This window comes from Eubalaena glacialis, chromosome 14, assembly GCF_028564815.1.
Source record: "Eubalaena glacialis isolate mEubGla1 chromosome 14, mEubGla1.1.hap2.+ XY, whole genome shotgun sequence".
NCBI classification, from domain to species: Eukaryota; Metazoa; Chordata; class Mammalia; order Artiodactyla; family Balaenidae; genus Eubalaena; species Eubalaena glacialis.
The window spans coordinates 92,703,356-92,716,756 of record NC_083729.1 but is presented as its reverse complement, the minus strand read 5'-3'; the positions used below and the strand labels follow the sequence as shown (position 1 = coordinate 92,716,756).

The 13,401-nt window shown below is 51.7% G+C and overlaps 1 protein-coding gene across 2 annotated transcripts in view; it reads left to right on the top strand.

The window, feature by feature from the left end:
- The window catches only part of ST6GAL2 (ST6 beta-galactoside alpha-2,6-sialyltransferase 2), a 65,127-nt gene that overhangs the window by 30,330 nt on the left and 21,396 nt on the right, over positions 1-13,401 (top strand). For both annotated transcript variants that reach the window (XM_061211339.1, XM_061211338.1), the window contains exon 2: positions 6,739-7,662. In XM_061211339.1, coding sequence (XP_061067322.1) covers positions 6,795-7,662 — 868 coding nt within the window. In that variant the 5' untranslated portion in view covers positions 6,739-6,794. The remainder of the gene's footprint in view (positions 1-6,738; positions 7,663-13,401) is intronic.

Sequence of the window (13,401 nt, the reverse complement as noted above, 5' to 3'; positions counted from 1 at the left end):
GAACCATCAAAATGATTTCTAGCAGTGGGTCACTTTTTTGTTCTGTCTCTAATCATTGTCTCTGTGTTATCGTACAGGTTTCCTAGAGGCTTGGCTAGAAAGGCGACAGAAAGTGGGGGAAAGGTAGGATCAGAGAAAATTGGTTCAAATAGGCAGAGAGCATCCACTTGAAATCTATGCCCTAGCACGGCCGGGTGGTAATGTTGGGAATTGCTATGGGAGAGACGAGAAAGCCACACGGCACAGACGATGCATCTAACTTTGCCAGTCCTCTTCCCGGGGACCTGGCAGGACCTCAGCAGCCTCAGTCACTGTCTTCATCCCCGACGAGGCTGCATGAACCCGTGTTCGGGGGCCCATTTTCATCATCGCCTGGGGGCCTCTATTTGTATCTCCCAGATGCAATTTTTGTCCCCCTCCTGATGATGGAATGGAGCGGCAAGTGTAACAGATGCTACCTGTTTGAGCTGTATCATTACAGCATTTCAGATGTGCTATACTAGTGGGGAAAGGTGTGTCTTTTCTGTTGTTTATCCAACATTTCTTCCTATTAGGCTGTTCGGTTACTTTAAGGAAAAGACTGGTCCACGGCTCGGACTTTGACGGCATCCTCCACCTCTCTGTGTCCTGGATTTTTGCAAAAATGCTGGTGACTGGGGCCATGATACATGTAAATGATTCCTACAGCATTTTGCTAGCAGAGGATTTGCGCTGCCTTGAGATTTCATCGTTTTGGAGGATGTTCCCTTAATTGACAGGAGAGGTTTGCAGTGACAGAGGGTGCAGGGAAGGCTGTGCATTATTAACAGTTGAAGCCTCACCCGGAGCGGAGGCTGCGAGCCCACGCCTCCCTGTTATTACCGAGCATCAGGCAAGTCTCACCTGATGAGAAGGCATCCTGTGCCTTGGTATGCTGTTCTTTTCTCAGCGTTCAAGGCCTCACAGACCCTGCCCTTTCCATCTCGCAGGGCACCAGGTGGAGGGGACCCCGGCTCCCCCAGAGTCCTGGCCCCTCACAGCCCCATCCGTCCTGCAGGGCTTTTCCTTTCCTCCCTTTGAGTGCCCGTACCTCCTCTCATACTTCGCTCCCTTTCATGTCTCTCATCCCCCCATGAAGGAAACAGCTTCTCGAGCCTTCGGCTGGGAGCCAGGCATTTCCGTATAAAGCAGGCTCTGTGTGTGATGCTCTAAGTCCTGCCCTGAGATGTGGCAGGTCCCCTCCCAGCCCAGTTCCCGGGGCCTTCTGACCCCACTGAATGGAGGCAGCTGGGGGTCGGCTGGCCTAGGGTGCGCTGGCCCCCGGCTCCTCCCAGCAGGTCAAGGTTTCCCCCACCCCAGCCCTGGGTACACGCCTCACTTTGAGATTTTAAAAATAGTCTCTCAAGTGAATGCTGGAATAAGAAACCTCTGTTTCCTATTCTTTAGTGATCCACCAGGATAAGCCTCAGAGCTGTTCTCAGTGCAGGCAGCCAGGTAATAAGGATTTCCAGCCAGAAGCAGAAAGACTGCCTTTTAAATTAGCTACTACAGCCTTGCTGTGGTATAATGATTTGGCCTTTGTCCCAGTTCTAGGAATGGAGCTTCTAAAACCCTTGAATTTCCTGACTTATAAGAGTGTCTTTGTTATGCTAATGAGGTGAATCTTGGTGACCCCCAGGATGGGGGCTGATCACCAGAAAGACAAACCCTGTGATGAGGGGCTTTGGGCCAGCCTGACCTCTGGGGATGGGAGGGGGACTGGAGTGTGAGTTCAATCACATGGCCAACGATTAGCTCAGTGACGTCCACCTAATGAAACCCCAGCATAACTCTGGGGTCCACTGCTCAGGAGAGCTTTGTGGTTGGTGGACACATTCATGTCCCAAGAGGGTGACATTCCTCAACACCAAGGGTAGAGGATATGGAATCTCTGCCCTTGGGATGACCCCCACCCAGACCTTGGACTCTGTGTATCCCTTCCCAAAAGACTGTGATCATTCGTTTAGCGCTTTCCTGAGCTCTGCGAGTCTTTTTAGCAAATTTTCAAACCTGAGGGTGTCATGGGGAAGCCCCCAAATTGGGAGCCACGTAGTCAGAATGTTACCGAGTCCAAGCCCGCTCTGCTCATTGCACAACAGGCCCATGAGTCGGGAGACGAGGTGCTGAGGCCAGGAATACGACGTTATTCTGACGTTATTCGGAAAGTCAGCAGAGCGAGAAGATAGCAGACTAGTGTCTCAAAATAACCATCTTATCGGGGTTTGGATGCCAGTTTCTTCAATAGCACAGAGAGGGGGAGGAGATGAGGAAGTAAAGTACAAAGGCCATGAGATTTGCAAATATCCCCTGGAATGGCCAGCCTTGGGGAGGCTGTGTTAATTTGTGTTAATTTCTTGTTCCTTGCTGCCATCCCAGTTGGACAGGGTACGGATGCTTCCCTGAACAAAGGCACTTTGGTTTAACCTTCAGGCAGAGGGGCAGGGTTCCCTGAGGCAGGCCATTGTGTATAGACAGTATCATTTTAGTGAACAAAGGCAGCAGAAAGCAAAGGTGAAAGTAAAAGAAACAGAGCCAACAGGTAGTCAGATTTGGCTCTTCCCCGTTGCAAGAAGCACAGGTGGCCTGGGGACCCTGCTTCAGGCTGGTGTCGGAAGCGGGGGCAGTCTCGTGGGACTGAGTCCTTTCCCCGTGGGGTGCCCGCTAACTGCAGTGGTTGGTGTCAGAGCTGTATTGCAGGGCACTCAGCTGGGGGGGAAGCAGGATAACTGCTATTAAGGGTAATTTTGTGATTTCTAATACAAATGTTGAAATCCTGGAAACAGCTTTTAGATCGTCAGGCTGGAGCGTCACGGTTTGAAGCACTGGCTCCTCAATGGACAGGTTTAGGAAGATCATGTAGCAGATCCTGCTCGAAGTGTGGTCCCCAGGCAGTGCCCGCCTGCACGCTGCTCGTTGATGAGCTACGGACAGAACTTGGTGAGCCCTGAGAAGCTTTTCCAGCATGGGGACATTGCCGAGACGGTCAGGAATGGAAATGTGAAGGTACTCAGATTGCGACAATTTAGGGGGAGAATGATCCTTCCCCACAGACAGCTTAAGAAGGCGTATTTAGAATAGATGGCCTCATCGGGTACAGTCAGATGGAATCAGAACTTAGTGTTCAAAGTGTGAGCAGATGGTTTTTATGTGCTATCTGCTGCTTGTTATCTCTGTGGCTTTGGGCAAGTTACTTAACCTCTCTGGGCTTCAACCTCCTCATCTATAAAATGGACATCACAGTATGTCCTTACTAGGTGTTGGGAAGACCAAATGAGATAATCCAGAAAAAGCATTAAGTGAGCACAGGGTCTGGCACGGAGCAAGTAAACTGCTGGCATTCTTTCTTTCTTATTTATTTATTTATTTTTATTTTTGCCTGCACTGGGTCTTTGTTGCTGCGCGCGGGCTTTCTCTAGTTGCGGCGAGCGGGTGCTACTCTTCGTTGCGGTGCGTGGGCTTCTCATTGCGGTGGCTTCTCTTGTTGAGGAGCACGGGCTCTAGGTGCGCGGGCTTCAGTAGTTGTGGCACGCGGGCTCAGTAGTTGTGGCTCGCAGGCTCTAGAGTGCAGGCTCAGTAGTTGTGGCGCACGGGCTTAGTTCCTACGTGGCATGGGGGAATCTTCCCGGACCAGGGCTCGAACCCGTGTCCCCTGCATTGGCAGGTGGATTCTTAACCACTGCGCCACCAGGAAGTCCCTGGCATTATTTCTTGTATGTTCGTTTCTTGGCATCGTTGTTTCTGGCTTGGTGAGACCATGTTCTGTATATGGGTTTGATATGTGACTGCGAGGGAAATCTACAGGCTTGCTTTCATGTGACTACAAGGTAAAGCAAACACTTGTTAAGTAGCCACAACTTAAACAGGTCACTGAATGTGGCTTTCACATAACCCCTCGGAGAGGCTAGACTGTTGGATGCATTCTGGGCTCCTCTCATCTGGCATTGCTCCAGTCATCGTTTCTGATGCAGCAAATCAGCTCGAGACTTGGTGGCTCAGAACAGCGACCTGTCATGATCACTCCTGGTTCTGTGGGTTAACTGGGCTCCGCTGGGTTCTCACACTTGGGGTCTTACGTGCTGCTGCAGCCAGAGGTTGGCCAGGACTGAAGTCATCTTAACACTCCACTGGGCTGGAGTCCAAGGCAGTGAGAGGCTGGGACAGCTGGACAGCCTGGGCTTGGCTGGGCATCTCTCGGTCCACATGGCCTTTCCCACGCGGCTAGCCTGGGCTTCCTCACTGCATGGTGGACTCGGGTGAGAGAGATGTCTGTCTTTGCTGGTGGCTACTTCCCCCATCGTGAGCATTTCAAAGGCAAGACGTGGAAGCTGCTGGACCTGGGCCTGGTGCCTGGTCAGAGCCCTCCCCCTGCTCAAGGCGGGGAGACACAGACTCACCTCTCCATGGGAAGAGGGCAAAGGACCGTGTCCATCTGTAACAGGCATGTGGGCTTCTCACTTTCACACATCTTCTTTTCCACCAGAGACGGTGTATAGCTTCCCCAGGTGACTACACTGACCTAGGGATCACCCACTTTGATTTCAGTTCTTCTCTGAGTAAAACCCCCTGCCCTTGCATTACGGCCTTCTCCTCACCTGCCTCCTGGTTTTCCTGGAGGCCGTTCAGCCTGTGGAGGTGGGGGAGGAGTCCCCTCTGCGAGCCCCTCCCATCAGACGGGCTTCGGGAATGTCTGCTTGCTGCTGAGGCCCCCCTTACCCCACTTCCTGCCTCCTTCCTCCCACTTCCCTGAAAGCCCCTGCCACCAGCACCTCCCTGCCTTGCTCAGAGACCTCCCTCCTCCCCATTTCTCACACAGCACGTGGCCCCGACTTCCCAGTAGGCCCCCATCCCCACCCCCAAGGCTGGAAGGGGCAGCTTCCCAGCCTGCTTTCCCCCCAGATGGTCTCCCCACTTCTTCCAACACTGTCACCAACACACAGCTGTGCACACCTGCAGACACACAGCTCCCACCCCCAACGCACGCACACACACACACACACACACACACACACACAATCATTCTTTCAGCAGTACTTATTCAGGGCCGGCCTGTGCTGGGCTCTGGGCTCCACAGCTTAAAGCTCCCGCAGCTCACTTAGCATTCCCTATGTTTGTCCTTTTCTGAGGCTTTGCTTGCATTCCTAAAGCTTAGGTGCATTTCTTTTTTTTATTTTTCTTTCTTTAAAAATTTTATTGAAGTATGGTTGATTTACAATGTTGTGTTTAATTTCTGCTGTAGATCAAAGTGACTCAGTTATACATATATATTCTTTTTCACATTCTTTTCCGTTATGGTTTATCACAGGATATTGAATAGAGTTCCCTGTGTTATAGAGTAGGACCTTGTTTTTATCCATCCTGTATGTAATAGTTTGTATCTAATAACCCCAGACTCCTAATCCTTCCCTCCCCGCACCGCCTTGACAACCACAAGTCTATTCTCTGTGCCTGCAAGTCTGTTTCTGTTTCATAGATAAGTTCATTTGTGTCGTATTTTAGATCCCACATAAAAGTGATATCATACAGTATTTGTCTTTCTCTTTGTGACTTACTTCACTTAGTATGATGATCTCTAGTTGCATCCATATTGCTGCAAATGGCATTATTTCATTCTTTTTTGTGGCTGAGTAGTATTCCATTGTATACATGTACCATATCTTCTTTATCATTCATCTGTTGATGGACATTTAGGTTGTTTCCATGTCTTGGCTATTGTGAATAGTGCTGCTGTGAACATAAGGGTGCATGTATCTTTTCAAATTAGAGTTTTTCCTGATACACGCCCAGGAGTGGAATTGCGGAATCATATGGCAACTATATTTTTAGTTTTTTGAGGACCCTCCATACTGATAGGAAAGGCCCCTTGTGAAGACTGGTTCATATAGGGACGGGGAAAAGAGCAGGTGCAAGTATGACAACTTCGTGATCTGCTATTAGCTGCATTAGGTGCGTTTCTTATTGATATTTTGTCATTTCCTTTAGTGCCAAGCACTGTGCTTGCTACCTGAGTAACAAAGAAGCGATGATCGTGGGCTGCGCTACTGAGTGGAGAAGAGGGTCCTTCTCTCTGACTCTGGATCTTGTACTTTCATCTCAGCCTCCTTCCTCACCCTTTCCCAGTTGGAGGCTCACCTAGCTCTCTCATCTCCTCCCTTGTTTAGAATTTTGACATTTGTCCCTCTTATTCCATCAGAGGCTCATGGTGAGAGCGATTGGTATATCTCAGAGGCTCATGGTGAGAGTCTGTATTTGGTATACCTCAGGGTCCCCCCCGTGTGTGTGTGCATCTCTTAGCCGAGATGGATTCTAGTGGAAAGGCCTATGGGTAGACTTGACATCACTCCCTTTTTGACCTCCAAGGAGCTTTCTAGTCAGGGAAGTCTCCTGACTTCGAGAATGAGGAATATGTGGTCTCTTACCTTCTGTCTGGGCAGGGCCCAGCCTCCTGTCTCGATTGTCCTGCTGTTCTCTTCTGGGAGTATCGGGCCACAGGGAACAAATCTCCACTTGCTTACCTTGGGGGGGGCCATCTACGTCCTGCCTCAGTGGGACCCCTCGTCTTGCAGACGTGATGAGGGTGGGGGGCATATGACCCCTGAATTCAGCCGAAGCTCCGGATGATCCTGGTTTCCGATGCCCCTTCTAACCCTCCCGAGACCCTCTAAAGAGACTGTCCCCAGCGCTGTCCCGCGCGCCTCACCGTGACACCCGGCTGTTTTTCAGGTCCATCCCGCCTCCCGCCACCTCGGGACACCAGGTGCTGACCCCGCGGACCTGCCATGAAACCACACTTGAAGCAATGGAGACAAGGAATGCTCTGCGGGATATTCGCTTGGGGTCTCCTCTTCCTGGTGATCTTCCTGTACTTCACCGACAGCAACCCTGCCCAGCCCGCGCCCAGCTCCTTCTCCTTCCTGGAGACCAGGAGGCTGCTGCCCGCGCAGGGAAGGCAGCGGGCCATCATGGGCGCATCGGAGGGCCTGCCCGAGGGCGCGGACGCTCGCAGGGGGCTGCCCCGCAGACACCCGTATGGCCCCCTGCACGCGGGGCCGGGCGACCTGTGGGCGTGGGCCCCAGACGGCTTTGAAAATGAAGACGACTTCCTTTCGCCCCAGACGGGGAGAACATCGCAAAGCGCTTTCCCCCCGGAGGACGCCGCCCCGGGCACGTCGGGGGGCCCGGAGGGGGCTCGGTCGGCGCGCCGGGCCCGGGGACGGCGGTCGAAGCGAGGGGCCCGGAGGCAGAGCCGGAGCGCGGCGCCCGGGGTGGGCGAGGACGGGGAGCGGCTGTACTCGTCCACGTCCCGGGCGCTCCTGCGCCGGCTCTGGAAGGGCGACGCGTCGGCGCGGATGCTGCACCCGCGCCTGCAGAAGGCCATGGGCGCCTACCTGCGCGCCAACAAGCACGGCGTGCGCTTCCAGGGGCGCCGGGCGGCCGGGCGGAGCCGCGCGGAGCTGCTGTGCGCCCTGCGGGGCCGCGTGCGGGTGCGCACCCTGGACGGCAGCGAGCCGCCCTTCTCGGCGCTCGGCTGGCGCGCGCTGGTCCCCGCCGTGCCGCTCGGCCGGCTGCTCCCGCGCGGGCTCCGGACCTGCGCCGTGGTCACGTCGGCCGGCGCCATCCTCAATTCGTCCCTGGGCGAAGAGATAGGTGGGTCCCCGCGGCCCCCCGCCCCCAGGGTGGCCGCTCCTGCACTGTGTTTCTGGAAAGTCTTAGGTCTTCTTCCTTCCCTGGGACGGAATGAGCCTCGGCGGGTGGAATCCCAGCAGAGGTCTCCTTTGCGGAGACTCAGAGCAGAGACAGGCATCCTCCCAGGAGCTGGGGGCCCGGGAAAGGGAAGCCCGCGGCACTCTCACCGCCCCTGTCTCAGGATCCACCTCCTGCAGAGCCCACGTTCTGCACTGACAGCTCCCAGCCGGGCCTGCACCCCTGATGAACCCTTAATGTGGCAGGATTATGGGGGAGCAGAAAGGACAGCAGGGGAAACCCCACCGGGCGACGAGCCTTAGGGGGCAGCTCCAAACAGGAGTTTGCAGGATGATCATTTTAACTCGCTCAAGGACTAAATCCCTGTCCCTGGGCTCTGCGGAGAGCCCGACAGCTGGTGAGAGCATTGATCCGGTGGGCACCGTCACCTCCAAGGTTGGCACACACCCAGCCTCTGGGTCCCAGCCGCCTCCCAGGGACCTTCTCCAGGATGGCAGATAACCAGCTGCAGCCTGGGCTTCCATCTTCCCTTCTGAACTGTCTTCAAATCCATGCCTGAGCCCTGGAGAACACCCCTGTTAGTCTGGCCTCTCCAGAGAAACAGACCAGTGGGATATGTGTAGAGAGAAAGATTTACTTTAAGGCCTTGCCCCTGCCATCCTAGTGGCTGGCAAATCTGAAGTCTGCAGGGCAGGAAGGTAGGCTGGCTGGAAATGCAGATAAGAGTTGATGTTGCTGCCTGAAGCCCCAAATCTGCGGGGCAGGCTGGCAGGCAGGCAGCTCGGGAGGGCTCCTGCATCTGGATGCAGAAGCCGTTCTTCCCCAGGAACCTGCAGTCTAGTCTAACGCCCCTGAGTCCCCTCAGCGCCCAGCCCATCCTGGCGCTGCACCCGTGACCCTTTAGGCTCATTTAGCAAACACGCATGTAGCCTCTACTCTGTGCTGGCTTCCGTGCTAGGTACCAAGAAAACAAGTGTGGATCAGACACAGCATCTGCCTTGAGGCCAGATGTAAAACATACATTCTCACAGGTGGATGGTGTTAGCTTGTAGCTGACCTGAACGTGACATTCAGGCGGCACTGCCCACTTGATAGAAAGGAATCGTCGTTTCTGGGGCCCATTCATTGTTCCGTGTCCTCGAAGAGTGGCTGATACTCCAGAGCCATCTTGAAATAGGGTGACACCCTTATTGTCAGGTTGCACAGCCCTGACCGCCTCTCACAGGCTCTTGGGAATGAAGCTGAATGTGAAATTTTTAAGAAGTTGAAAAAACAAGGCCCAAGTCTGGACTTGCAGCCTGGGGTCCCAGTGTCCCCGAGCTGACATTAAGCAGACTCGTAATCACGCTGTCTGTGTGTCACGTAAGCTTGCAGCCAAAGCCGAGTGGAGCGGCTGCTACCAATTAGGAAGGAGCATTGGTTCAGAGGCCCCCAGGGCCAAGTAAAGCCACACTTCTCTCTGGTTTCCAAGGACCATGATTAATCATGGAAGGAGGAATTTAAGCAGCACGCTTTAAAGCAGGCGGTGACTTGCTCTTGGTTGTTTTTTTTTTTTTTTGCTTTGTTTTAAGCCCCACCGCATCATAGCTGCACATTTGCCTCGCTCTCACCTGCCTGGGAGAATTCCCTTGCTCTTTATTCTGGTGTAAATATCCGTGACCCCTGACCGGAGTCTTGTAAACTCTCCTCTATTCAGAATTTGGAAGAGAGTGTGAAAGACACTGGGAATTCCACATTTTGGGGGAACATGGCACGTCATTTATATCTTTGTTAGTTTCTAGTGTCCACATTTAATTGATAGCGTCTGTACTTCTACAAAGGTTCATGATTAGAATCGTAGAAAGGTAACTGAAGAACAAACACACTCAGAAAATTTTTTAAATTCTCTATTGTTTTGCCTCAGTTCCTTTGAATCCAATTTTATATCTATCAATACCTTTTTAAGAGTATGTAACGTAACACAATTCAACTTGTAAAGACAAGAAGTCTCGCTTTTTTATAAGCTGGCATCTCTCAGCATCAGCCCTTGTGCCTGCCATGTGCTGACATCTCTCCTTCCGACTCTCCTGAACATACAGAGGCTTATCAACACACAGTTGTTAACACCTCTCCTAATGAGAACAAATTCACATAGCAGAGTCCTTCCGGAAACTTGGAACCGGGCATGCTGTACTATCTAGCTAAATCTATCTTCACCCCTAAGCATCTACTTGTGAATTGGCTAAGTGAAGATTAGAAGTCTTGCACGAGGTCGTGGTTTTATGAAAAACTGAGGGCAGAGCTAGAAAAGTTCCTGCGGGTTGCCCCCTGTCTGCCCCCCCTACCCCCCCTGCCTGAGGGCTCAGCCCCTGCCCCTCCCCCAGGGGACCAGGGAGGCACCAGGGTTGCAAGTGGCTCTGCTGGCTGCTCCCTGGGCAGTGCCGTCTTGTTTCTCCAGTTCTGTTAGACTGAGTCATACCTTGTAATTGTTTAAACACCTCCACTTTGAATATGTTATTGAAAAGCAAACTGAACTGTTTTGGAAACATGGAACATTCTTTTCTAGAGTGGTGAGATGATCTTTTTTCACCCATTCCTGTAAATAATAATAATCTGGTAGTGAGATCACTAGCAGCAATTCCGTGGAAACACACTGCAGATGAGAAAAGTACTCTGAACTTACAGCTGTCGCCTTGAATGGGAGGTCAGGATCTGTTACTTGAAACTCGGATTCTGGGAAGTGTGTGGGAAATGGGAGGGTAGGGAGGAGGCTGAGTAGGGAGGGGGCATCTTCCCGTAGCGAGCTTGGGATTTGGCGTCCTGTTAACCTTAAAAAAGCAAGAAAGCAGGTCATGTAGTCATTCAACAAGCATGGGTCCCCAACTCTCCACCAGATACTGTGCTCGCCACTAGTGACAGAAAGATGCATGAGGCCCATCCCTAACCCTCAAATCCTCTGCTTGCTAGTGGGAAAGACAGACTGTAAACAGACAATTCCAGTATCACGGTTAGAAGGACAGAAAGATGCGCAGACAGACAGAGAGGACATGACCGCGGAATCCCGCCCCACCGTGAGGGCAGGTGTGTGAGGAGGGGAGTCCAGGCCAAAGGCCAGCAGAGCATCTGGATGAGAAACAGCGCAGTGTGCGGGTGATAAGGGCTGGGGACCACCGTGGGCTGGGCGTGGAGAGCAGACAGGTAAGCTGGCCGGGGGGGCAGGAGGTCAGCCGCCTCTTGCTCCTGGATGTCATTCCCCAGAAATTAGACTTCTCATAATGATTGTAATCATAGATACCACTTACAGGGTGTTTACTGCAGGGAAGGTCTCATCCTCAATGCTTTTATCTGTGAACAAGCCTTGCGATGCCAAGTGACAGACACGATTATTCCTGTTTTATGGGTAAGGAAACCAAGGTACCCAGAGACACAGAGGGTAGAGCCGGCTTTGAACCCCAGTCTGGGTCCCAGAAACTCCAGCTCCGGCCCCTTGGCCTCGTGGTGCAGAGGCACTGAAATCTTTGAAGCAGAGGAGTGATGGGTCAGTGTTCCATTACGGAAAGACTGCTCCAGAGCCTAGATGGGAGTAAGCACGTTGCAGGAGTCCCAGTGAGGCGAGACAGACCAGGGCGGTGGGTTTGGGAGAGAGGAGAATCACCTCTTTGGCAGGCCATTCCCCGTTCCCCAAAGACTGAAGGCTCCGGCTGCCCTTGCAGATTCCTTAGCTCGGGGAGGGAAGGGGGAGGTGGGGATGCAGTGCCCAGGGCTGGGCAGGGATTTCGCGCTGCTACGCCTTCTGGCTGGCTGCTCCTTGCGTGGTTTTCATCTTCCTCGATGATGCTCTTAGCCTGGCTCTGCTCTCAAGGTCAATGTGAAATGGCTCTAGCCTGGAAATGCCGTCTCCAAAAATGACGCTTTGCTTTCTTCCCCTGTGCTGGCTGTCTGATCCGTTCCTCCCTCTCTAAATGTGAACAGACAGCTTAGTTTTGAAGGTGGTTATCTGGGAGAGGCACAGCCAGGTGCGCATTTACGAATGTGTCCACGTGACGGACTCTCTCAGCTCGTCCTCCCCACACGTCCCCTCCCATCCTGGTGCATTCTTCTCCCGACCAGCTGGGGGAAGTTCAGTCTCATCCACAGCAGCCCCGTCCCTACCTACCTCTCTGTGTCCTCCATGAAATTGGCTTTTAACTCTTCAGCCTCATACGACTTCCAAAGGAGTGAACCTAGATGACCTTTCTGCGCCCTGTGCTTTGTCAAGTTCTAAGGCTTAAAACACACCTCAGTGTAGAACACCAGCTTTTAAAAGCTGGGACATTTTCCGGGGTGATATGATTCTTTAGGAATTTCTACGTAATCAATTAGAAATGTACCCACTGCTTGGCATCCTCAGTTTGTTCACCTTACCTCTAGACGGAGGCTGTATCTAAGGGTGGCGTGGTTTGGTGGGAGAACTGGTCCAGGAGTGCCAGCATCCTGCTTCCTGCCCTGGTGCCATCCTGGTTACCTCTGAGTGCCGGGAGGCCACCCCACTGTCTGGGCCCCCCTCTCACTCCCTGCCTATGGGAGAGTTGCCCCAGGTGAGCAGGTCATATAGTGTCTGGCCTTGCACTTGGAGCCCCCATGATCCTTTCAGGGGCTCACAAGGTGAGAACAATTTTCATCATAGTACTCAGAGGTCTTTTTAACTGTTGACATCGGAACGGATGATGCAGGAGCAATAGTGGATAAAACTGCTTCTTAGCACAGATCAAGGCAGTGGTACCCAACTGTACTAGTCCTCACGGAATGTTTTCCTGCCAAGCTTAGCAGTGAAAGCAAAGCATGCCAGTACCACGTATGGATGTCCTTAATGAAGCAGTAAAAATGATTCGTTTTATTAGAGTTCAGTCTTTGAAGTACATGTGTTTTTAAGACCAAATGGGAAATAACATGAAAGCATTTCTGCAAACCAACCCCCGATGGAAGGTCACTGATGTGATTGAGCTGTGAGTGGCACTAGCCGCTTTTGTCACAAAACACAGTTATACTTGAAACAGATGACTGATAAACATACTTAATTTAGACTTGGACATTTGGCAGATATTTTCTCAAAAAGGAAGTAAGTAAGCCTTCACTTTTAGGAAAATAACTGACAGTGTTTGTTGCCAATGATGAAATTAAAGCTTTCAACCCTGAGCTCGGAAGCTTCCCAAACTTAAAAAGTGATGAGATCCGTGGTGACATTAATGATATTTGATACTTTACAATGAAATGCTTCAGTATTTGAAAGATCTGCATTACTTATTGAACTGATGGCTTCCAAGTGACCGTTGCACAGTGTTACAAAATATACATGGATGAATCATCCTTTTTTTTTTTAATTGAAATATATAGGGTTGGCCAAAAAGTTCATTCTGGTGTTTCCATACCATCCTATGGAACTTTTTGGCCAACCCAGTAGTTGATTTACAATGTTGTGTCAGTTTCTGATGTACAGCAAAGTGATTCAGTTATACATACATATATATATATATTCTTTTCCAGATTCTTTTCCATTATAGGTTATTATGAGATATTGAATATACTTCCCTGTGCTATGCAGTAGGTCCTTGTTGGTTACCTATTTTATATATAGTAGTGTGTATATGTTAATTCCAAACTCCTAATTTATCCCTCCCCAACCCGTTCCCCTTTTGGTAACCATAAATTTGTTTTCTGTCTGTG